At 36.6% G+C, this 26,477-nt stretch overlaps 3 protein-coding genes across 5 annotated transcripts; 2 read left to right on the top strand and 1 right to left on the bottom strand.

The window, feature by feature from the left end:
• Nucleotides 1-1,716: 1,716 nt before the first annotated feature.
• Nucleotides 1,717-4,782, bottom strand: LOC116014782 (putative casein kinase II subunit beta-4). The gene is made up of 5 exons (XM_031254732.1): nucleotides 4,258-4,782; nucleotides 3,719-3,937; nucleotides 2,737-2,846; nucleotides 2,471-2,636; nucleotides 1,717-2,292 (listed from the first exon to the last, which is right to left on the bottom strand). Exons 1-5 carry the CDS (start codon nucleotides 4,496-4,498, stop codon nucleotides 2,162-2,164), a joined length of 867 nt encoding a protein of 288 aa, XP_031110592.1. The 5' UTR covers nucleotides 4,499-4,782; the 3' UTR covers nucleotides 1,717-2,161.
• Nucleotides 4,783-11,506: 6,724 nt separating this feature from the next.
• Nucleotides 11,507-13,848, top strand: LOC116017449 (uncharacterized protein At1g28695-like). The gene is made up of 3 exons (XM_031258037.1): nucleotides 11,507-11,802; nucleotides 11,880-12,263; nucleotides 13,101-13,848. The coding sequence occupies exons 1-3, from the start codon at nucleotides 11,641-11,643 to the stop codon at nucleotides 13,674-13,676; spliced, it is 1,122 nt and encodes a 373-aa protein (XP_031113897.1). The 5' UTR covers nucleotides 11,507-11,640; the 3' UTR covers nucleotides 13,677-13,848.
• Nucleotides 13,849-15,564: 1,716 nt separating this feature from the next.
• On the top strand, nucleotides 15,565-25,466 carry LOC116015142 (heterogeneous nuclear ribonucleoprotein Q-like). Of its 3 annotated transcripts, none has more exons than XM_031255157.1 (12): nucleotides 15,565-16,001; nucleotides 16,635-17,188; nucleotides 17,272-17,361; nucleotides 17,473-17,712; nucleotides 18,220-18,441; nucleotides 18,521-18,821; nucleotides 18,897-19,186; nucleotides 19,280-19,389; nucleotides 19,481-19,590; nucleotides 19,723-19,799; nucleotides 19,895-19,988; nucleotides 23,372-25,466. In XM_031255157.1, exons 1-11 carry the CDS (start codon nucleotides 15,767-15,769, stop codon nucleotides 19,985-19,987), a joined length of 2,322 nt encoding a protein of 773 aa, XP_031111017.1. In that variant the 5' UTR covers nucleotides 15,565-15,766; the 3' UTR covers nucleotide 19,988; nucleotides 23,372-25,466. The 3 variants fall into 3 exon arrangements, with proteins under 3 accessions (XP_031111017.1, XP_031111016.1, XP_031111018.1); XM_031255156.1 differs by lacking the exon at nucleotides 23,372-25,466 and adding an exon at nucleotides 20,261-20,959 and having other exon boundaries at nucleotides 15,566-16,001; XM_031255158.1 differs by lacking the exon at nucleotides 23,372-25,466 and adding an exon at nucleotides 20,261-20,959 and having other exon boundaries at nucleotides 15,567-16,001; nucleotides 19,484-19,590.
• The last annotated feature ends 1,011 nt before the right edge of the window (nucleotides 25,467-26,477 follow it).

Here is a 26,477-nt window from a genome sequence, read left to right as displayed (position 1 = left end):
ACTGCTACTTGAAATATCAAATATGGATTTTTTCTGTTATTTGTCTTATGGATAATTATCATTTTTAATTGAAATGATAAGATTTTGTTTGGTTTTGGTCTTGCTTTCATTGTATTCATTGACATTTCTATTGTTGATCATGTTCTATACTTGTAATGAAATTCATATATGGGTTACATCAATATAATTTGGGTCATAAAAATAAATCAAAGACTAACTCATAATAGTAATTATGATCCAAATTATTTTAACTCAACCTGTCTCGCACATTAAAACACGTGAGACGCTCTCACATAATTTTAAGATTGAATAATTGGGATTCTAATCTTCTAGATCCCTTCCAAGGGAGATAAATTCCCATCAATATGAGAATTTAGATGGAGCAACTCATGTAAGTTATTTGTTGTTATCTTCTTTTGTATTCAAAAAATATATTTTTTGTCCAGTTTAATAACATAGTTGATTTATCAATCAATTTTAACTTGTTTGACAATTATTAACTGTTTGAATTAGTTAAACAACCAATATGAATTTTTTATTACTTAACTTTTTGTAATAGATTATTATTTCAAAATGCTAAATTCAAAAAATTGCTCAAAGCAACTCTTTTATTAGCTTTTCAAACAAATCATTTTGCGTGTAATCAACAATCAACTAACATCTAATTTACCAAAACTCACTAACCCAATTAACTAACAACTATTTACCAAACACCACATTTATCAATTTTCCATTATACTAAGTGATAAACATTGTTTTTTGTCCGTTCTGGCCGCCATGAGGAAATATATTCAATAACTAATATTCTAATGAGATGCCTCAATTTAAAAATAATAATAATTAAAATGATAATTCAATAGCTGCAACTCTCCAATCTGATATTGATTTAAAGACCAATTACATTTTCTCTCAATTATACTCTACTAAATATTTTAGTCTATAATTTTTTACTATTATAATATTACCCATAACTTTTATTTTTAAAAAAATTATAATTCTAATCTCTAAAGCGACAAATTCATTAAATTACATTAGAATTTTTTTAGTACATACGTTTGATAAGTTTGAAATTTTGAATCTCAACCACTCCTACCTTGGGAAAAAAAAAAAAAGTAAATTGCAAGATGTACATTATAAGTTCTTGGTACATTATTAAGTTCAAAAGTTCTATTGCTCCAAGAACTAAAATTGAACTCTCTTTTTTTCAAAAGTTAAGAATGTATAACAAAAAGTTAGACTAAAACGACAGGTTAAGAAATGAACTAAAAAACACACTTTCCCATGATTTAATAAAAGAAAATAAATAAGCAGGATTTATAAATATCAATTTGGGATGAGGAGTCTATAGCTCAGAAGGATGAGGTGTCTCTAAAAGTAAATAATAAAAGCACTTTACACATGACACAGCAGTGAAAAGGAATGAGGGGCAAAGTGGAGGTAGCTGCAGTATCAGCTTCAGAGAGAGAAAGAGAAAAAGCAAAAGCAATGATAGATACAACTCATAAGCACACAAAATTCTATATTCTTGTAAGTTCAAAGGGAAGAGTGCATCATAACTAAACACAACCAACAACAATAATAATGCAAGTATTGAAATAAAACAGAAGGGTTTGGTTTCACAGTAGGGCCTAAGCTTTGTCAGCATTATGGAATTCTGCAAATATCAGAATCTAGAGAGTTTGTTTATAATAATAAATAAAAAATTAAAAAAAAAAATTTTAAAAAGGTCCATATCATATGTTTGGTCACCAAACATTCAACTAGGAAAATAACAACAGGTCTGACCATGTACAATTGGGTTAAAGTGCTATAAAAAGACTGGAATTGGGGCATTACCTTCACCATTAAATGAAACTTGTAATACTTGGGGTGGGGGGGGGAAGAAATTAAAGTATAAACATATAAGTACAAAGTAGGTTACTGATGACAATTATCAACCAGGATAGAGAAATGCGCGCCTAAATTCACAGTGCAGACTAAGGCACGAGTTTAGCTTGAAGGACTGGGTATAGGTGCTTTCTGTTTTATCAACAAAGCAGTTCCTGGATATCAAAGACAGCTTTGCTTTACCTGGCTGCTAACTACTTGCACATCATGGGAGCCAGATCGGGAGTTCTCTTGGAAGAAATATGATTATCCCAAACAATGCCACCACTTATCTTCATGGCTTGTGGAGTTTGAAGCCGAATACTTTTGGGATATAGCTCTGACTTGGTTTTTGTGGCTTGAGGTGTCCATAAGTCATCAAAAAGAGGTGAGAAAATGTGGTCCCAAAATAAGCTCCATCAATATCTTGGCAAGTGAAGGAAATCAAATCCAGGGGATAAAAAAATTAACAATGGAAAGGGGTGAAGTAGCATGAATCAGGTCATACCAATCTAAAAAACGAAGCAGAGGCACAAAAAAAAATTAATAATAATAATAACAACAATAACAATAAACATGAAAAGCCAGTGCATCAAAAGGATACTTCCTTGGTACTTGGATCTTGGATAGTAGATATCTTCGCATCTTGAGCAGTATATTTTAACAGTACTTGAGCGAGGAATATCTGACTGCCCAACAGGAAGGCAAGGCTGTCCGCAGCAATAAACTCGTGGGCACCTCCCAAAATCATAGTTTTTGTACTTGTCTAACTGTAAAAGGGTTGAATGACAAATTACAAAAGCTAAGCAAATGAATTACCAAAGTACTATTGAAATCCAGACAATGCATTAATCATGAACAGCACACTACCATTGCACCCAAGCCCTTGGTTGTCAGAATATATCTCACATGAATCAGGCCGTACAACATTTCTGCCGCTGACTCAACAAGTTCATTCTGCTCTTCAGTGAATATATCACCTATGCACATACATAATAGGGAGACAATAATGACTCAGAACTTTTATCTAACTACTAAATTCTTGGGGACCTTCCCTACTTGTCCATTTGAGCTCAAAGTGAACAAAAATTCAATGAAACAAGAACATAAGAATAACAAGAATGAAAAAATCCTCCAGATCATATACAATCATTTTACATAAAAGAATCCAGATTTACCATGTAAATTTAAGAAAATTAGATGTCGCATTGCAGACCAGAATACTGACTACCTAGGGTCACCACAAGGTTCCTTTTATCCTTGCATACTATACTAGAGGAACAACCTATTGTAGGTTATTTCTTATACTTACTCAACATTGAGTCTAACATTTTTAACCTATTTTCCCTAGGTCGTTGGTTCAATACCAAAGAAATAATTTCTCCTCTACTCTCTTTCCATCTGACATTCTGATGTATACTACATTGCATATAAATCCCAAGCTCAGAATTGTATCCCTCAATCAATACAAGAGAAATCCAATTGGAATATGGGATCTCTCATTGGCTATATATTTTACCAAGTTGCATATCAATCCTATGCTCAGAATTGTATCCCTCAATCAACTCTGGAGACAACCCCAGTGGAAATATATATATACTACTAAGATTGTGACGTAAATTATACTACGTGCAAGGTGAGCCCTAGCTTGATGTTCATTACATTTGAACTAAATGTTCATAATATTTCAATTTAATGTCATCATTATATTGGTCATTTTGTTTGAACAAACATTCAATATCAGAATGTTCATCAAACTGGAACTAAATGTACATGACAGTTGAAGTAAATGCTTATTGGGGCTCATGTGAGCCATGGATCATAGATACCAATTAAGAGCCAAAGAGCTTACCATGGGAGGACTCAACATCCAGAATGAGGTCAAGTGCATAATCATAGTACGGAACTTGACTGCTCAATCCACAAAGGTTGAAATCATCTTGTATGTACTCATCATCAACTTCACAGAAAAACTCATTTCCTCGCAGGTTGCAGAACCATGAAATCCACGATGTATCGTCCCCATCAGAACCGCTAACATCAGACTCTTCACTGTCTGTTTCAGATTCATCTGCAAAATATTTCATTTCGTAGAAAAGGAACTAATTGAGCAGACTAAATCACATATTCCAAGTTCAACAACTTGCAGTGAAGCCAAGACTTATCACAACTTAAGCAAACAAGAATTAATTCTAAAAACATGATCTTAGAGCTATATTACTAAACTAATCTTAGAGATAAATAACAACTCCATAATCCATATGAGTATGATAATGTTCAGACATGACAATATGCATTACAGAGTATCTAAAACACTTAAACACCACGAATGAGCATAATAAAACAAAAAAATTCCAAAAATGGAAAACTACGAAATCTGGAGGGACCGACCATCGGAGCACTTGTTCTTAGTGGTAAGAGTGGAGGAAGAGCGGGCGTCGAGCAGCTGCTGCTGCTGCAGCAGCAGCGATTTGCCGGTGGCGTTTGAAACTGCCTTATCCTTCAAGGCCCTGGAGGTGGAAGGCGAAGACTTCTCCAAGTGCTTATCCAACGCATCGTTGATTCGCTTCCGATCCAGCGGCCCCTCCGCGATGTCCGTCCTCAACGAAGCTCCTCCACCTCCTCTGTACATTTTCTTCCCTGTACAACCCTATATATACCTATCTGTCTGTATGTATTGTATGTATAGGTGGAATATCAGAGGAGAAGTGAAAACCTTGGAATCACAACTATGGAGAAGCTGTGAAAATTGATATTTGTGGAGAAAGAAAGGAAAACAGAGTGCGAATACAGACTGTCTGAGGAAGACAGGGAGTGAGAGAGACGATGAGACCTAGGGTTTCTCCGTCTACATAGAGAGAGGGAGAGGGAGAGAGAGAGAGAGAGCCTCCTATGCTCCTGTAAGGTTCTCTTCTCCCCCCTGTTTCTTGTTTTCTTATTCTTCAGTTTTTTTTTTTTTTCCTTTCAAGGAAAATGACATTTTGATCCTTCAATTATGGAATATAGAATATAATTTTGTTTTCGAAAAATGATACTTTTACCCCGTAAGTATATAATGATATACTTTTTGATATAATAGAAAATAATTTATACAAAAAACAATCTAAATGTAAAAGTGTCGCGCCAATAATAAGAATAATGGTATAATTGCTCGGTATCCGGTCAAGTCACCGAGAGAAATCGTTCCCAACCTATATCGACCTGTTTGGGTTAGGACAGTCATCCTCAAAAGGGCTATTTGAAGATTCGAAGTCAGACTCTTAACTTTAACCCGACCACATCCTTCAGTGGGTGGTCAGGAGTATCGATACACATAGCTGTCAGAGCGGCGTTCCCAAACTGACAGATTGCATGTGCGCCACATGCCAGACATGCCGAGAGCCTGACATGTGTATCTTTTTATCCGTTATAAATACCACATTTAATGCTAGATAGTGGGAGTTTTGACCTTTTTACCCAGTTGTACGTATTAGGGACTTCATGGCGTATTTATACTATCAGTATTCATCTTCAAGTCATCCAGTCATCCAATTTGCATACTTTACTTCTTTGTAGATATTTAGATACAACTCAGTTTCTCCTCAACAATGCATGTGTAGTCTCTATTAAATATAATTGATTTAATCCTTCAACTTTTCATTCTCAACTTGGCATTGAGGTGTTGATATTATTTTGTTAACACAAATGTGCTTGAATCCAAATACATTATAAATATTAGATTTCTCATTGTCAATTTAGGGACATAATTGAAAAAATATATATAATATATCTCATGATCAAAAGTGATTTTATATCGTTCTCAATTTATTTATTATTTGTTATTTTTATTTTGTTGGTACATAGAGACGAACAAATAAAGTAGTGATCTAGATCACCTAGATCATAATCCACTGTGCATGAACACATAAAGTATCAAGTCATAGTTGGTCCTCAAAATTGTCAAAGGGACAATAAGCACAGTAATCTCTGAATCCGATAAACCTTGAAAGTCCTCCAATGACGCATCTAAGAAATTAAAGTTTAATCATGCTATCTCTTATTTAAAGTCATGAGCCGGTGTTGATTTTGGTGTAATAACAATTTAAATTTCTATTGATCTAAATGATAATGATGTTACTTAACCAATTGCCATATATCATTTATGTTGAAACATTGATTCAATATACCACAAATGTGGCCATAATTCAATGCCCAAAACAGTGATCATACTATTCTACTTATCTGTTTTTTTGGGTACACACTGTTCGTCCTACCAGACTTGATATATGCATCTGACACAATTGCAAGACTTAAGAAAGAAACTTGTCTGCTTTGATGTCATTATTGTCCTCAGAGCATCACATGTATCCACAATAGTGTTTGCAAAAAAAGGGTATTTCTCCCTATTGGATCCAAAGTTCTATTCATCATGAATTTACCTGGCTTGGAATTTAGAAAGAGGGAATAATGGAACACTTGACGATAAAGATATTAGAAGAAGAATTATGCATTAAGGAATAATCCCATCAATATCAGCTATTCAAAATTTTGTTTTTGTTTTTATTTTTGTTGGTTCCATGACTACATTCTCCTTTGACTATATTCTACATACAACATGCACTCGGGCACATCTCAACCGATTAACCAGCATAAAACAAGTTGAGAAGTTTTGCTTTGTTATCGACCAGGTGCAGGATTCGAATTTACCTACTCCGCCAACAACCCAAAATAAGTTAGGGAGTTTGTTATGTTAATAAGTTAAGGAGTTCTGTTCTTATAGCAACTGTAGGGTACATGGTTCAAATTTACCTCCTCCGCTAGTGTCCAGGCATGAGTGGTAAGAGGACCCTCACGTTTGGAGTTCAAACTTATAGATTCTGTATATACAACACAACTGGCCATGTTTTTTGGCTGAAAACAACTGGCAATTGACTGTATTACATGTAACACAAGTCAAATATAGAATTCATCCTAGCAATCACCATGTGCAAGAAGCAAGCTACCTAAAAGACAATTACTAATCAAGTGTACCACAATGTTTAACATCTATAGGTAAAAATGCAATAATACAGCTCATCAACATCCACATACTCTAGAGATATACTGAGAATACTTTATTCCTTTAAAGAAAGGGAGGTTTCAGCAATCTATATGAAATACACTGGGGCATTGAGTAATTGGAGCACCAAACACTCCTTTAAGCAATATCGAAACAGAGTTTTCATGAGAAGAAAGAACGACTTCTATTACGCTCCAGCCGAGCTTCTCTCTGTCACAACCACCAGAAGCCAAAAAGGGAAAAAAAAAAATCAGATATACCACGCAAATGACACAATTCTCAATATAATTACATAAATAGCGAAAGACCATATTTTATACAGTTGGTTAGTCTAGATATATGCGCAGAAGAATTGATTCCACAAAAAGTCTGGTTCCAGTTGGGCAATGATCCTACTCATATCCTAAATGAGTTCCCAAAGCATCATAAAAGAAACAAAATGCCATCAATGCAACTTTTCTTTTCCACATACAAAGATGAAGAAAAGAACAAGAGGAAAAATAAATGAGAGGACTTTTCAGAGCACTAGTGCCTATTAGATTAAAGAAAATAGACATCATTAACAGGCGGAAGGAGTTTGCAGATAGTAACAGTACCTCCTTTTTCTTGCATTCCTTGTAATTGTCAAAATGTTCCTGGCATTTACTCTTGTCCGTGTGAAATTGTTCTAAACCTGCAAAGTGCACATAGTATAGATTGGGTAAAGCAAAGTTACTATTCCTCAAATACTGGCACAGGAAAACAAAAATCTCATTGGATAATTTATAAACTGCTTATGACTGTCCATGGACTCAGAGAGTAAACTTTAAGCCCATTAATCAAAACCTCTCTTTCAGATGTTAACCTGCTTTCTTCTGGCTGGAAGTACCCCACGGAACCTAATACTTTTGTTCGAAAATATGATCCCGAGACATTTACTCCGTATTTTATTTTTGGATGGCATGTCATGGTAGAGAACCATCGGTGGATAAATGGGAAACTGAGAACTGTGTTCTACATTAGATTGTGGAAACTTAGCAGTTAGGAGCATCTGTTTTTCAACTTTTGAGCAAGCTGTACTTTCATGTTCTTCACCTATGCAACCTTCCTAGAAGAGTACCCGATAAACTCAATCACCACCATTGGCTTCCAATACTTGGAAGCTGATAAACCAGAGCAACATGAATTGGGAACTTCGTTCTACTGATCAAAGCTAAAAAGCAATCCTATAGTGTTTTCTGGTGCTTCAGAGCTTGGTCTATGACTCTATTGTTCTTAAGACTTACTCATATGTTATAATCATAAACCCTAAAAACATAGGTGATCACAGAAACCAACGGAGGAGGCGATTAGACACCGAATTATAGAGCTTCCTTAACAATATTGGGATGAAAATACTCATAATCAAGTATACAGATAAGCATACATCTAAATTAACGAACATGTACATTTAGGATCAATTAAAGAGATAAGATACCAAAAAAAAAAAAAAAAAAAAAAAAAAAGGAGAAGCGCTAGTGTTGTTTACATTTTAGTGAAGCAGTGTACTGAGGGAAGCAGTCGGAATCTGCGAGCTTCGCCGCACTGGGATAAGGCGGTGCCTGATACTTGGAAGACTCCATCGCCACTTCCTTTCTCTCTTCGCTCTTCGCGGAATTCACCGTATGGGCGGTGATTTATTTATATGTCACGACTTGACCCGATTCCAACGAATGCAAATGCAATGGTCTGGCCTGGGAGAATGGGCTTGTACACCGGCCCAATTCATCAGTGAGCAATCATTATTGTGTGGACCATGGTTTACACAGCTGTGTGGACCATACTATCAAATAATGCACATTCAATATAAAAATAATGTACATTCAGTATAAAAATAATGTACATTATATTCAGGGGATGTACATTATTTTTGTACTGAATGTACATTGTTTTTATAGTATAAAAATAATGTACATTCAGTACAAAAATAATGTACATTTAGTACATTAAAAATGTACATTTTATTATGGTCCACACAGCTGTGTGGACCATTAATTTGCCATCAGTGAGGCATTAGGCATATTTGTAATTTGGACTTGTTTGGCGGTTAGCAAATACTGTAGCATATTGTATTAACCAGTTTGGTTGACTGTGTCCCTAAAGAGATGTCGGGTTCGAATATACATATATTTTATAATAATAATAATAATAATAATAATAATGCTAGAAAAATTTAACAAATAATACAAATAAGAACAACTCTCCTTCGTTTTCCTACTTTTTTCACATTGATGGGAAAAGTGCGGAAGGAGCCTCAAGACTCCATTAATTTTAGCGATGAGCACAACAATGGAGCCTTTAGGGCTCCTTAATAGTAACAATTTTCTTTTAATGAAGGACATTTAGGAAAAAAATTACTTTTTTTCTAAAACATCAATCTCAAACGTTGCTCATAGCAGCGTTTGAGATTCCGATGCGATGGAATTAGTTTACCAAACAGCCAACAACGAAACATGCCCTTAGTCGCTTTGTGGGTATCAGTTTTTTGTTAATAATTGAAAACAATTTAAGATAGTCCTAATTAATTGAAAATTGATTAACAAGCTAAAATAAATATTTTTTAAAACTTTATAGTCGATACTCGATAGTCCATTGTTACACGCCAAGACGCCAAATTTATGTTCTCATAAACTTTCAAGCATCAAGATATAGCCTAAGTTTTTAGTTTATTTGATTATCTGTCTTCATCAATTAACTTCTTTTAGTTGCAACCTTATTTGTGCCCAGGAAAAATGTGAGTAGTTTGTAATTTTGGAGAACTATAATAATTTTTAACCATTAATGGTTGGAAATTCAGTTATCTGTCGAACAACATTACCATCTAAATTGTCCATTATTATTTATTAATGCAATTGAAATTATTTAACTTAGATTTTTATAAGTACTATTGAAATTATTTAACTCAGATTCTTAAGTGTATTAACAAATATTCTATTGTTCACACTTTATATATCTTGTTTATTATTGACCGTCTAATCAACTATTTTCATTTATTCGGTGCACACCCTCTACTAACATACTTGGTGAGTGGGTGATGCCCTACTCAAAAAAAAACTATAAAATGAAACCAATATTAAACATGTATTTCATGATTGATGAAAAACCCAAACTCCATAATTAACAACAAAAGCCCCAAACTACTAACAAACCCCCAAGAGTTAATCGTGTCTATATATGTGTGTGTATATATCTCTTTGATCCAAGCACCGCCATTGATGAGATTCAGAACAGGGAAGGTAGATCATGACAGCAATCAAAACGGATCGTCATCTTCATGCCAAGAGATATTCCTTCAGCTCACTCGCGATGCTCTCTCTCTTCTTAGCTGCACTCATCTGTATCTGCACATCCACTCCCTTCTTCTCCGTCTCCTTCCTCACGCAACACCAATTCAACAATCCGCCGGTAAATTCACCAAAATTCCTTCCTCCATTCATCGTTTCCGTTCGAGTTCNTGTGTGGACCATTAATTTGCCATCAGTGAGGCATTAGGCATATTTGTAATTTGGACTTGTTTGGCGGTTAGCAAATACTGTAGCATATTGTATTAACCAGTTTGGTTGACTGTGTCCCTAAAGAGATGTCGGGTTCGAATATACATATATTTTATAATAATAATAATAATAATAATAATAATGCTAGAAAAATTTAACAAATAATACAAATAAGAACAACTCTCCTTCGTTTTCCTACTTTTTTCACATTGATGGGAAAAGTGCGGAAGGAGCCTCAAGACTCCATTAATTTTAGCGATGAGCACAACAATGGAGCCTTTAGGGCTCCTTAATAGTAACAATTTTCTTTTAATGAAGGACATTTAGGAAAAAAATTACTTTTTTTCTAAAACATCAATCTCAAACGTTGCTCATAGCAGCGTTTGAGATTCCGATGCGATGGAATTAGTTTACCAAACAGCCAACAACGAAACATGCCCTTAGTCGCTTTGTGGGTATCAGTTTTTTGTTAATAATTGAAAACAATTTAAGATAGTCCTAATTAATTGAAAATTGATTAACAAGCTAAAATAAATATTTTTTAAAACTTTATAGTCGATACTCGATAGTCCATTGTTACACGCCAAGACGCCAAATTTATGTTCTCATAAACTTTCAAGCATCAAGATATAGCCTAAGTTTTTAGTTTATTTGATTATCTGTCTTCATCAATTAACTTCTTTTAGTTGCAACCTTATTTGTGCCCAGGAAAAATGTGAGTAGTTTGTAATTTTGGAGAACTATAATAATTTTTAACCATTAATGGTTGGAAATTCAGTTATCTGTCGAACAACATTACCATCTAAATTGTCCATTATTATTTATTAATGCAATTGAAATTATTTAACTTAGATTTTTATAAGTACTATTGAAATTATTTAACTCAGATTCTTAAGTGTATTAACAAATATTCTATTGTTCACACTTTATATATCTTGTTTATTATTGACCGTCTAATCAACTATTTTCATTTATTCGGTGCACACCCTCTACTAACATACTTGGTGAGTGGGTGATGCCCTACTCAAAAAAAAACTATAAAATGAAACCAATATTAAACATGTATTTCATGATTGATGAAAAACCCAAACTCCATAATTAACAACAAAAGCCCCAAACTACTAACAAACCCCCAAGAGTTAATCGTGTCTATATATGTGTGTGTATATATCTCTTTGATCCAAGCACCGCCATTGATGAGATTCAGAACAGGGAAGGTAGATCATGACAGCAATCAAAACGGATCGTCATCTTCATGCCAAGAGATATTCCTTCAGCTCACTCGCGATGCTCTCTCTCTTCTTAGCTGCACTCATCTGTATCTGCACATCCACTCCCTTCTTCTCCGTCTCCTTCCTCACGCAACACCAATTCAACAATCCGCCGGTAAATTCACCAAAATTCCTTCCTCCATTCATCGTTTCCGTTCGAGTTCGCGCGAAATTCTGATCGGATTTGTGTAGGTGACGGTGAGAGACTACCTGGGAGAGGCGCTGGAGAGGGCGGCATCGGCGACGAGCAAGACGGTGATCATAACGATGATCAACAAGGCGTACGTGGAGCCGGTGAACGAGCACAATCCGTCGATGCTGGATCTCTTCCTCGAGGGATTCTGGGAGGGAGAGGAGACGCGGCCGCTCGTGAACCGGTTGCTGGTTGTCGCCATGGACCGGACCGCCTACCAGCGCTGCGTTTTCCGGCGGCTGCACTGCTACCGGCTCAGGACTAACGGCGTCGATTACGCCTCCGAGAAGCTTTACTTGTCCAAGGGGTTTGTGAGTATGATGTGGCGGAGAACTCTCTTCCTAACGGATGTTCTTAGACGGGGTTACAACTTCATCTTCACCGTACGTATAGTAATTCTTCTTCTTCTCTTTTTTTCCCCCATTTTTTCCTCCATTTTCTCGAGATTTAAAAGATGTATAATTATTTGTTTAATTAAAAGATCGTGTGGTCTAGTGGGCACCTGTTTCCCTTCCTACATAATAGTACATAATAGGGTGGGTTTGAGTCGGGCAACTAGACTTAACCTATTCCACTCCTATATATATATATATATATATATATATTATTTTTTTTTTGGTTCAAATGCGGCCGTGCTCTCCCGTGCGGCCGTGCGGTCACACACCACTCAATGTTACGAAATACACCACTCAATGTTAAGAGAAACACACCACAATGAAACACACCACAGTACATATTTGTGTGGTGTATTTCTTAACATTGAATGGTGTATTTCGTAACATTAAGTGGTGTGAACCGCATGGCCGCACGGGAAGGCACGGTCACACCTGAACATGACCCTATATATATATATATATATATATATATTCAACTTCTACTACCATTTTATATCTCACAATCCCTCACATGCATATTGCATGCATGAGCTACCTATCCAAAATCAAGATTTAAACCCAAATTAATTCTTGGACATGCAATATTTGGGCAAATTATATTATTATTACTATGTAGATCAAGGTTCACATAATGGCATAATGCTATGTGGACCAAAAAAATATTTTTTTAATATACTAAATGTATATTATTTGTGTACTGAATGTACTTTATATACATTTAGTACACAAATAATGTACATTTTTAATATATAAAATACATTTTATTTTTGTAGTGAATGTACATTTGATAATATGGTCCAAATGATTGCAAAATTGTGCCTATAGGACACGGATGTATTGTGGCTAAGGAACCCATTCCGGCGGCTGAGCCCCAACGTGACGGAGGATCTACAAATAAGCACCGACGAGTTCAACGGCGACCCCTGGTCGGCCTGGAACCCGATCAACACCGGCTTCTACTACGTCCGGTCCAACAACCGAACCATCGCGCTGTTCGAGGCGTGGTACGGCTCGCGGAAGATCTACCCGAGCCGGATGAAGGAGCAGGACGTGCTGGTGAAGATGAAACGCCAAGGCACGCTGGAGGAGCTGGGCCTGGTGGTCCGCTGCCTCGACGTGCTCTACTTCAGCGGCTTCTGCAGCCACAGCCGGGACGTCACGGCCGTCGCCACCGTCCACGCCAACTGCTGCAAGACCATCCGGGCCAAAGTCGCCGATCTGCGGAACGTGCTAAGGGATTGGAGGAGCTACAGGTCGGCGTCGGCGTATTCTAGTCGGGAAGAAATCGTGGAGAATTTCGAGTGGTCGGAGCATGTCTCCTGTAAAAATTCGTGGAGGGTGCCTAATTCCACGGCGGCGGCGCAAGGGCCGCCGGCGGAGAGTTCGTTTCACGACTACTAGACTACTATCAAGTACTTATATTAGCATTATATATATACATACAACGATGCTTAAATGCTTAATTATGTAGCATTCCAGTTGAGTCTAATGTTGTTTTAGAGTATTGCACATAAGCGTACATATATATACTTTTACGGCAAGATATATAATACCCAAAATAACCATTCTACTATCTCATAATTTTTAAATTGGTTAATTATAATTCTACTATCTCATAATTCAAGCACTTGGAAATGCAATACAAATTATATATTCATAACAAAATATACATAATTAATTTGATGATTTGGTAGAAAAGAAAATATTATATTATGAATTTTGGATCATTTGATATGATATTCATGAATAATTTTTCTTTTAGTTAGATCAATTTCAATTCTTTTTGTATTGATTTTGAATATAATAATGCATAATAAAATTTATATATTACATTAATTAAATGATTTATAAATTGTATAGTTTTTATTAAACATTTTTTTATCACTAAATCACAAAACATATTTCATAACAACTTAAATAATTATTATCTCATATAACACATTATAAATCATACAATTGGTTTTTTAGGCAACAAAAATCACAAATAAAGCTACGATCATAATTATACTCTCTATGCTCTTCTCACTTATTGTTTTGTTTTCCTACACGCATGAGTGACTAGTTACTTCACATATATCTAAAAGAAGAAGCATCTCATTTGCCAGATCTACACGAAAGAGACGTCTACTCATGCTAGATTTGACGGTAGATGTAACTCTTTCATATTTGCGTATCATTCATCAAATTATAGAGAGAAATGTCGATTTTTTATTTTATTTTATTAAACACTTAATAGAGGGTGCACAACATCTTCAATTGAAATCTAGATAGAGGAGGTGCTACATCTGCCTTTCATCACTGGGTGGATAATGCATATCATCTTCTATGGAAATTTGGACAAATGAGACCATCGCCTCATTTGTTAGCGTTTGATGAATTCGATGAAAAGTTCTACTACATGGACTATTATTTTATACTTCCTCACTTTTACTCCTTGACGTGGCAATATATGATAGGCTATCTTCATCTTGTGGGTCTCATGAAAAATGTCATCACATTTGTATGTGAGAGAGTAAAAGTAGGGAGTATAATGCAACAGTTTTATAAGGATGCTTGAATAAAATAGTGAATGGAGGTCAAGGGTCAAAGTTAGAAAGCAACGGAAGAAAGTATAGGAATCGCGAATGAAACGACGTCGTTGGAAACTAGAAGTTAAAAGGCATTAAGAAAGTATGAGAATCGCGAAGGAAACGACGTCGTTGGAAGCTGGAAGTTAAAAGGCGTTAAAGAAGAGTTCAGACGACCCCGTTTTGGCTTAGCAGTTGGGAACCGTTGAAAGCCTTGTCAGACGACGTCGTTCTGGAAGCCTTCCAGCACCTTCGTCTGTTATGATCCGAGAATGAAGGAAGCCGTTGTGCTGCTGCCTTGCTGATTATCTCTTGTATTTAAATACAATTTCCTGTGTATGGATTACGTTTTATGCCTAATAACAGACTATTTCCTTTTCTTATCTTCTTATCAAGATTGCTGCATATAACTCAGGAATCTAAGTAGTATTTTCTTCGGTGAATCATAGTCCCAAACCAATTCAACATATAAGGTTAAGAAGTGGATTTTCATCTAGGAATAGGATTTCTAAATTGAAATTTCATAAAGGTATGGGGCTGTTGTATAACCATCCCTAAAACTCAGGGACAAGCATTATAGTACACACAAAGACTTTGACTCCCGGTCCCGGGGTTTACCGTTTTACACGTGCCAAGTGTTATAGCTGCTAAAATACGCGCCCCCAAAAGCTTCGTCTCCTAGTACAGGTGCTCAAAACTTTTCCCTCAGCCTATAGGAATCGATCTAGGGTTTCCAACTTTTTCCTTATTAGCGCGCCGGAGCTTCGTCCCAATTTCTTCATTCGACTAAGTCTTGTGTGTATATACACACCTCTACTTCACCTAAGATCTTCAGAATTCCGTTTTCGCGATTCAGTTTTTTTTTTTTTTTTTGTATTGGGGTTTCGGTTTCCTGCAATCTCGAATTTTCTCTGAAGAACAGCTATGCCTCCGAAAAGGAAGACGTCAGGTGGGCCGGGTACGAAGAGAGGGGGTCGTGTCACGCGGGCCGCGTCCAAAGTTCAGCCCCAGCCCCCCGATGAAGCGTTGAAGGTGGAGCAGGTGAAAGAGGAGGCGGAGGAGGTCAAGGCTCCCGTTGCTGAGCAGAAGTCGTCGCCTGCTAGGGTTAAAGAGGAGCCGGATTCGAGACGTGTGGAGAGCGGATCTCTTGCTTATAAGAGTAAGTGATGTTTTTGCAAAATTTAATTTTGTCAATTCTTGCTATAGCCTATAGATCTCTTTATAGTGCTTCCTGCGTTCAAATTTACTTGTGTGGTTTAGCTATTCGTCTCACTAAGTCAATAGTATCGAATTAATCTGATGAAAGCTCCTTTTTTTTATTCATATAATCATATTAATTAGATAAAAGATAGAATTTTGCCACTCTGTATGTTCTCGGGTATGGGTGTGTATAACTTTTCATAGTGGGATACTGGATACAGAGTAGTATTTTTTAGGTCAAGTATTTTCCAAGGTGGTTTGTTTAGTCTGCACTAGCCATTATCAGACTTGGGGAAAGTCTAGGACTCTAGGAACATGGGTTCAAGTTCTATTAAATGATAACTTCAAGGAGGAAAGAGGTCATGTGCTGCCACACTGGCAGCTACTTTCCTCTTGAAAGTGTTTTTATATGCTTTAGTCCTACCTCTAAACGAGTGACCTTAGTTGCAGTTTTTGAAACTCATTTGATTATGTATATAAATAAAGAAAAATTTGAGCCCCTAAGGGCTGGAAACTATCTTGTCAGTTGGTGATTGAAATCTTATATTCCAATCTGCTGATGGTCCTGGATGTGTATCTTTTTTCATGGCAGAAGAATATGAACAGAAAGAGTCTGTTGATGAATATGAAAAAGGTGAAAGATTAGATTTGGAGGATAATGATCCTGAATATGAAACCGAAGAGTATGGTGGCCCTGATTATGATGATAGGGGAATTGAACATGAGGATGTGCAGGAAGAGGGAGAAGAAATAGAAGAACATGAGGAGGAATATATTGGTGATGAGGGAGAGGGTGATATGGTTGAGGAGGAGGTTGAAGATGCCAATGAGGACCTTGAGGGTGAGGATGATGATGAGCAAGTTGGCGAGGGGCATGGTCAGATGGTTGATGAAGCTGAGGAGGACGAGCATCATGAAGTTGTTAAAGAAAGACGCAAGCGCAAGGAGTTTGAAATTTTTATTGGTGGCTTGGACAAGGATGCTACAGAGGATGATCTTAGGAAAGTCTTCAGTCAAGTTGGCGATGTTACTGAAGTGAGGCTTATGATGAACCCTCAGACCAAGAAGAATAAGGGATTTGCTTTTCTAAGATTTGCAACAGTTGAACAAGCTAAGCTAGCTTGTACAGAACTCAAAAATCCTGTGGTATTTTCTTGATTCAGTAGTTCTTAAGGTAACTATTTGAATTTTTTTTATAAAGAATTTCATTCTTACAGTCAAAGTTCCAGGTTAATGGAAAACAGTGCGGTGTTACTCCAAGTCAAGACAGTGATACTCTCTTTTTGGGCAACATATGCAAGACATGGACTGAGGAAGCTGTAAGTAGACTAGGCAGATTTATATTATCATCAAGCATCAAGTTATTAGATATTTAGATCATTTAAACCATTGCTTAACAGCTGTCACTTTGATATTCACTTTGCCTCCAGTTGAAGGAGAAGTTGAAGCACTATGGTGTTGATAATATTTATGATTTGACACTAGTTGAAGACACCAATAATGTGGGAATGAACCGCGGCTTTGCATTCTTGGAATTCTCCTCTCGTTCAGATGCTATGGATGCTTTTAAGCGTCTCCAGAAGAGAGATGTTGTTTTTGGAGTTGACAGGCCTGCCAAGGTTTCGTTTGCAGATTCATTCATTGACCCAGGTGATGAAATCATGGCGCAGGTAAACACTTTCAGTCCATGTTCTTTGAACGCATAATAGGTGAAATTGTTCCATTTCTATTTGGAACGTCTTTCATGTGCATGAGTTTATGCCTTGCATATTTGAAGTGACTTGACTCTTTGGATTTGATTTGTCTGAGTGCTGTCCTGTTTTACTTTAGACAAGATCATGCTTTTGCCCAGCTCTGGTACGTGTGATATGAAGCTGCTGAGCAAATAAAGGAAATATTTTGTGTGGGGGCATATAAAGATCAAGCTTCCAAAAATATTATTATTATTATTATTATTATTATTATTATTATTATTATTTTTGGAACAGCTTCCAAAAATACTTAGAAATTAGGAGATTGAATATTGGCAATATACTGACTGTAGTGTCTTGGCAAGATTTTTTTTTTTTTTTAAATAAAATTATTTGGTATCTTCTGTTCTATAATTCAGTCTTATGTGATGGGATTGTATTTCTGCTCTCTCAGTCTCTCTAACTGACTGCTTAACATTAATTCAGGTCAAAACAGTCTTTATAGATGGTCTTTCAGCCTATTGGGATGAGGCTCGTATTAATGAATTACTAAAAAAATATGGGAAGATTGAAAAAATTGAGCTTGCTCGGAACATGCCATCCGCCAAGAGAAAGGATTTTGGATTTGTCACATTTGATTCACATGATGCTGCAGTCTCCTGTGCCAAATGCATTAATAATGCAATGCTAGGCGATGGGGATATTAAGGTTTATTTTCTGATTCCATGGTGTAACTAGTCTTTGTCTTTTCCCACTTGATTTCTTAAAGGGTTTTTTTACCTTTCAGGTTAAAGTTAGGGCTAGATTATCAAGACCCCTTTCAAGGGGCAGGGGAAAATATGGTTCACGAGGAGATGTGAGACCCGGTCGTGGGCCAGTACGAGTTCCCAGGGCCCCATGGGGTCGTTCAGTGTCACATAATCTCTCCGTACGTGGAACAAGAGTTGGTACACGTGTGCCACCTTTGGTTGATCGCAATTTTAAACGGCCTGCTGGTTATAGAGATAGAAGGCCAGTCATTGCTGCACCACCTAGGGCCAGACCTGTGGCTCCTGTGCCTAGCAGGTCATATGAGAGGAGGCCACCTGGTTGGTATCTTTTCTCTGTTGTTTTTACTAGCTTTTCCTGCACCTTTGCATGAATATTAATGATTTATCTTACAGCTCCTGCATATTCAAGAAATAGTTCGAAGAGGGATTATGGAAGCAGAGCGGCTATAGACTATGCTCCCAGAGTGCCTTCTGACAGACGAACATCCTATAGAGATGAGTATTCTTCCCATGGATCTGGGTATCCTGATTTTCCTGGAGGAACATCTAGGACTGCAGTAAGAAGAGCTTATGTTGATGATGGCTATGAGCAGAGGTTTGAAAGACCCCCTCCAGTGTACCGTGAAAGCCGTGCTCGTGAATATGACTCTATATCTGGCTCAAAACGTGCATACACTGCACTGGTATGTGATTATTATTTGTGGGATGTATTAGTATGCTTTATCACCTTTTTTGTCTGATGTAAGTAACTGATTTAGCTTCTAATGCAAATGCAGGATGATGTTCCTCAATATGTTGAGGCAGGAGTTCGCCGTTCTCGTGCACGCTTGGACTATGACTTTGGAGGACGAAGTGCTTCTCAGTATGGGGATGCCTATGGTGACAGGTATAGTAATGTTACTCTAAAGTGATTAAGTGATAAGGCTTCTATTTCATGTTTTAGTGCTGTGCTGAATTGTCTCCTAACTAAATGATAGCAGACCCGGGAGGCCTAATCTTGGATATAGTAGCAGCAGCAGAAGTTCTATGGCTAGTCAAGATTCTCATGGCCTTTATAGTAGTCGCCAGGGTATGGGTTATGACAGAGGTGTGTTGATAACTTGCTTGTTTTACTTGTACAGGATATCTATTTGATTTTGAATTTTTTTTTTAATTTTTTATTTTTGTTTGTGTATCTGTTGTGTACTCCTTGGTTAATTGTGAATCCTTCTTTTGGCAGGCTCCTATGGTGGTAGTGATGTTGGTGGAGTGTACACTTCAGGCTATAGTGGTGATTACATATCTCATGGCAGTGATGTATGCTTTTAGTTCATTTACCCTCTTTCTAGCTTAATATATCTTTAGCTATTGACCTCTTGACCATGAATGTTCTGTCTATCTGCTAAAATCAGATGGGAGGCAGTTCTTATTCATCGATTTATTCGAATCGTGACCTGGGTGGTGGTGGCTATATGAGGAGTGGTGGTTCTAGATCTTATTATTGAGGTGAGTCATATTTTGTTTGTTTCTTCCTTGCCATTTGAAGTGCCTAGTTAGTAGAGGTAGTGAATTGCTAGTATGCTATCCTTGTCCTCTTCACCGCCAGCCCCTCCCCCCAAGATAAACAGATAAGCAAATTAAGGTAACAATTAGCAAGGTGTGCTCCTCTGGGATGTGGTTCCTAGAAGTCATATGTTCTGTTTGACTGTTTGTTCCTCACAAGGTCATTGAGGATGGAATGAGCAATTTGGTTACATGTCAATTTGTCTATCATACAGATTTGAATGGACAAAGAGGCTGCAGGACCTGCACTAGTTGAAGGCTGCATCATTTTGAATTGGAAGTATATTGAGCAAATAAAGCCTCTTTGTGGTTTGATGGCAAGAAATGATAAACACTGGATATTGATATAAGGACGTGCAACTGGGAGGATCTTAGATCTGGTGTTTTGAGCTTTGGATGTCTCATATTTTTCTGCTGTAAGGAAACTTAAGAATTGTAGTGATGTGACTGCTAACATTCTGGTATTTATAGTTAATTTTTCCTACTATGAACTATCTTCCTTTGGTATTTCGATGTAAGAGTGTACTTGAATAAAAAGAGGAGCACGGTTCAAGTGCTTGTTATCTTATTCACAACTCAAGGCATGTGGATACATGGCCTTGTGGCTTCTGGAAAGGTTTTGGATGATTACTACATCCCGTTTTATGTGATCTGTCTCAATGTTCTGTAATGGACTGCAAGAACAAGGCAATGAACTGAATGCAAAAAAGAAGTTCTGGAAACGTCTTATGGTGATATAAGTTGTAAGACCAATTGATTATTCAAAGGGATCAAAATTGACAGACACAGGCTTCTGGAGGTGTGGGTTTATGGTCTCAATGAGAAATATGTTTTAAGTATATCTGGAGTTGAAGAGATGTATGTTGAAATTACTTCTTCTTTGAGTGTTATTCAATTGCTTTGGCTTTTTATGACCGTCTGGGTGTTTTTGCATGTTACATTCTAACGAAGCAAAGATGATAGGATTATAGGAAGAATGAGGTTGTAAATCTTGTCGGGATAAAGCTTCTTCCTCTGTAATGCAAGTTTGCCTAATATTCTCGTTCTGCTAGGAAATAAGGTTTTACCTAAATATATCTATGTTGCACTTGCATTTGAAGGAGATGAACACTACCGAGCTTGCAGATGCTCTTTCATGTGGTTTTTTAGGAAATGGCTTTTGTTGTGGGAAAAATTGAGTTCCATGATATTTTTTCCCACATAGCATGATTTAACTATTGTTCTTTTGTTGGTTGGCAGGACGGTGTCTTGTGAAATAATATTAGCATAACTAATGGTGATATTTTAGCAATTTAAAAGCTTAGTTGTAAATTATACCATCTGCAGTGAATGAAGTCATTGGAGCAGAAATAATTAGGAGACAAATTTGGTTATGCTTTTACTAGGGCTCCTGCGAATGTGTTTTCCCATTACTTATAAGTTTTAGCTCTAGTTTAGAGATTCTGAAGTTCAAAAAGTTTTTTTAAAAAAAATAAAAAATCCTAAGGCTTGGAAGTTAGGTACACTACTTGTTATAATATGACTGTTTTGTTTTTCTTTAATGGGGTGTGGGGGGTTAGGGTTGTGCAAGTTTCTTTTATAGTGCTGCCTGTATGGCTGTATGGTGTCTTAGTATCTATGGGTGCTTATTTTTTAGTATTCCTTTTTCTGAAATGTTATTATCAATTTATCATAGAAAGTTAACAATGCCAAGCGGTACCGGGTATAACCATGTATACTTTTGCAGCTGTACTAGGTACTATCCAGCTCTTGTCCCACAGTACTCTGTTCAACCTAAAAGTATACATGGTTGTATTCAGTGCTGATTGACACCTTAAACTTTCTTATGTTTTTATCAAAGTTTTGTACGTTCAGCAACTGTCATGACTTTCATTATATATGTGTGTGTCTGCATCTCCATGTCTGCTGTATGCTGTCTTAGATGTATTAGGAGCTGGGTTTTGTTAGATGAACTGTTTTGTTCAGGAGTGAGGAGTACTAACTGATGTATGAACTGAAAAATTGGATATTATTATTATTATTATTATTATTATTGTTACTATTATTATTATTATTTGTTTTGGTTTTGGTGACGAGAAAAACTCGCAATTACTATGTAAAGATGTGCTTCGGGTAAACTCTGTTCTTGTATAATAGTATGCGAATAGTACTACGAATATCTTGTGGGGCTCGACTTGACTAGAAATATCTTCCATTTTCATCTGTAACATTTTTGCCATCTTCTGAGAACATTATGGGATGTTGTGTTTTACTGTATGATATGCTTTATGAGAAGTGGGATATTTTGACTCCATTACGTAATGCCTAGGAGTGCACCAAGTAAATGTGAATATAGAGTCGAAATCTTATTAAAGAATAATGCTCTACTTGTATCGAATAATATTATTGTTCCATAGACATAATTTTGTTTTAAAGTACTTTTCACAATGAGATTAAAACTTATGGATGGTCTTCTATGAAGTTGATGCAGATTTTAAGTACTCGTATTATATTTATCTGTCCTATTTAGTATTTGTTAGTCAAACTAATTTTTAAATATACAAAATTTATATAATACGAAAATTTTATAAAAAATTGAATTAAAAAATAATTTTAATCAAGTTTCGTTATTTAAATTAAACATAAAATAGGACGGATCAAGTGCATAACACTTTCTTCTAACAAAAATAAATTTACTAGTATATTTTTACAAAGTTTTTGGATTGTATTAATTAAGTATATAAGGCAGCAATATTTATTAGCATCATAAAATTTATGGTCTAATATTGAATTAAATTTATGGAGAACTTCAACCAAGTTCCAAGGTGTGGAAAGAAACAAAATTTTCTACTCCCTATAAAGCTACGGAATAATAAAGAAACAAAAAAATAAAATAAAAATTCAGAACCCAAAGACGAGAGAAGCAAGAGGACCAATGTCCTGCATGTCCCGTCCCGGCCCGGCTCGAATTTAGCGGGCCCGACGTAGTATATATATCGGAGCCCGGGAATGAACTCGGTCTGTGAACTGAGCTGCATAGAGAATGAGGGTGGGGAGAGCGATGGGGATTTCCAGGGTGGTTGACCGCCTTCCCATGCCGATGACTTCTAATTCCAAAACTCAACAACCCTTTTTGGCTGTTGAACAATGAAACCATTTCATCATCCTCTTCATCTCTGCTTCTTAATTAATCATTTCCATCCAAATACGCAGCCAAGTAAAAACGTTCTTGTGATCTTCAACCTTAGGGATCTGAAGTGGAATTAACTCTATTGTTCTATATATGCTCTGATTCTGTTTCTGCTTCTGCTGCAACTTCATATAATTATTGTTTTCTGATTACCTAGGTTTCCAGCTTCGCAGCCGGAATAATCATTGTTGTTGTTGTTGTAGCTGCTGTTGATGATGATGATGATGCTTGTGTAGGCTGTGATGATAAACGGATTTTTGTTCAGTTCACCGGGTGGGGAATGATCCGCCCCGTATCTTGGCGGGGCGACCGGTAGGTCTGCAGCCATGGCGGTGCGGCTTCTCCCTCGCCCTATTTCACAGATCTGAGCCTCGTTTTTGTTGACAACTAAACCCTAAATCCCTAAATCCTAAACCTTACTTTGAATTGTACGAGAAAGGTATAATCAAAGTACACTGTGTGGTCTTGTGTTGCTCGGATCTCTTTAATCGGATCGTGTTTCAGTTTCCTGTTAAACTGAACCGGAAAATTAAGATCTCAAAACTCAAGAATGAGGGTATAGAGAGATTTCTGGGTTTCTATGGGTGGTTGACCCTCTCTATTACTCAATGATTTCCTCCCATTTTCTGCTCGTTCAACAGCCCAAACAACAAGAAATGAATAAATAAATAAATAAATACATTTATTTCATGCATTCATATATAATCCATCTTTTTCCTGTTAATTATTACGGAGTATATTTTACTGAAAATAAGCTGCAGTGCAGATGAAATGTTGTTGGTTATCATGTTTCTATTGGCTGTGATGATAATGTGTTTGAGTTTATTGGGTAAGGAAGAACGAAGCCGTATCTTGGTGGGGCAACCATTGGTTTGCAGCCATGGCGGTGTTGTTTCCTTGCTTGATCACATTTTGTTTCTGAGCCATTGCTTGATTGTGCTGTATTTCTGGGCTGTTGTCTGATCTGTTTGGTATTTAGAATTCTTAAGGTTATATACTTGTATGCACCACTGGTGGTAACTCTCACCTTACAACCATTGGTTTGCAGTGATGTCAGTATCTTTCCCTTGCTTGATCTCATTTTATTTGAGCCTTGCTTGCTTGTGTTGTATTTCTGAGCTGTTGTCTGTGTTTTTCTGGTATTTAAAATCTTCGGGGTTTTATACTTGTATCCACCATTGGTGGGGCAGCCATGGCAGTATCTTTTCCTTGCTTGACCATGTTGTATTTCTGAGCTATTGTCTGTAACTCTTTATCTGTCTGGTATTTAGAACCCTCTGGGTTATATACTGTATAGCAACACTTGGCTGAAATGTGCGGTTTATGTGACTTAAATTCTTCAACTAAGCTTGTTAATCTTTTCTCTATGATTCAATTTGTTGATTAGCTGCAGATTTAGACATGGTTGAGCTGTGATGTCTCATTAGTCATCACTCTCATTGTCAAAAATCACAGTTTTCAAACTAATGTGCGGGGTATGTTGATTAGTTTGAAAAGTTTCTTGAATCCACTCAAAAACCAACAGTACAGCCCATGCTCATAGCTTTTGAGGATGGTTATGGATTCTTTCCACTTCATTGCTATGAATGTTTGCAGTCTATTATTTCACCATTGTTGTCCACTTGTCTTCGTTATCCATGCATTCTGTCAAATTTGAAGTGATGGTTCTGCTTAAAGCTTAAAGCTTAAAGCCTCGGTTCTTCAAGTCATGCAATGGTGACATATAAATGTCTTTTTCAAACATTTTGCCCATAATACCCAATATTACCCCACAGTGAGATTAATCTAGATTTGACTCAAGGTATGCCACAAAAGTTTGATTCTCTTGTTAAAGGAAGGCTTAGTCCATAGCTTTCTTTAACATGGTGGTTGATCTTCGGACCTAAAATTACATTAGTACCCTACATACTAACAGTAACTTGTAATTAGATTGCAGTCCTAAAGATTTGACAGAATATCTTTGAGGAAGTATGCCATGTTCTTTTTGTTCCTGGTATGTGCAATGAATACCCAGGGGAGCATTCAAGAGAATACAGAGATGACCAACACTCCAACACTTGAGAGAGCTTCACCCCTTGCTCACCTTCGGTAGTGGATGTGAGCTTTCCGTAAATCAAGGGGATGAGCTTCAACACAATATAGAGATGGGTGTTGGATTTTAATCACTACCTGTTTATTTTATGTACTGTACTTGTTTGATAAACTAACACTCTTGAACCAAGTGTAAATGTTTTATATAAAATTTTATTATATAATTTGTTCAAAAATATTGAAATATTAAATTTAATAGATAATCAAGTTTTAGCATTAATTATTAAAGTTTTATATAACATTGAAATCAAATAAATGTCCAAATATTTCATAATGTATATTATTATTATTATTATTATTTTTCATAATCTCAAACGTATTTCAAACTTGTCCCATTAATACAAATAGCATTTTGAGAATATATCAAGAAAATAACGCTTTGTCCTAGCCTCCTAGGTTATTGTTGAAATGTAGATTTATTAATTATTTGAAAGGTGTTTGTAGTTTTGGAAGAGGTGATTGAATAAGATGAAATAGATTCTTAATCTTTCTAATTGCCCTGTTTTTTTTTTTTACTTTTTCTTGTGTAAGACCTTTTTTTTTCCTTGACATCTCAAAACCTCACTATAGAGATTGCTCAAAGTATTAAAAGTGTAACTTTTCCTAAATTAATTTTTTCCGTGCCCATCTTTTTTTTTTTTTTTTTTTTCATGCCCATCCCAAGTTTTATTATTTGACTATTTTAACCTTCCAAACTCGAACATTTGCTAGCTAGACACGTGGGCCCTCCCAGCCCGACATCGCCGGCCCTCATTGTACAGTAAATTCCCCGACATATTAAGGAGCCCTGCATGGGTGATAAGCTCCATGGATGAAGTGTAGAAAGAATGAGGTTGCGGAGATTTGCCGGGATTTCTCAGGGTGGTTGACCGTCTCTGCATGCCGATGATTTCATCTTCCATCAACAATCAACAACCCTAATTGTCCGTTAACGTTTCTGATGAATCATTGCCCAGAATGGTGCGGGCTATTGCCCGCCCTTCTGGCTCTGCTGGTTTCTGTGTATTCAATTCAATGAATCCTCATCATCATCATCATTCACCATTCATTCATCAACTCCGAAGCTATGAAACTTTTATGGCTTATCTTATGGATAGCCATTGTTGATCTGCTTAAACCTCGGTTTTGCAGTGACGCTATACGGGCTTGAACCTTCAGATCAACAGTTTCCT

Source organism: Ipomoea triloba, chromosome 4 (genome assembly GCF_003576645.1).
Source record: "Ipomoea triloba cultivar NCNSP0323 chromosome 4, ASM357664v1".
In the NCBI taxonomy this organism is placed as follows: domain Eukaryota; kingdom Viridiplantae; phylum Streptophyta; class Magnoliopsida; order Solanales; family Convolvulaceae; genus Ipomoea; species Ipomoea triloba.
This window is presented reverse-complemented; position numbering and strand designations above follow the sequence as displayed.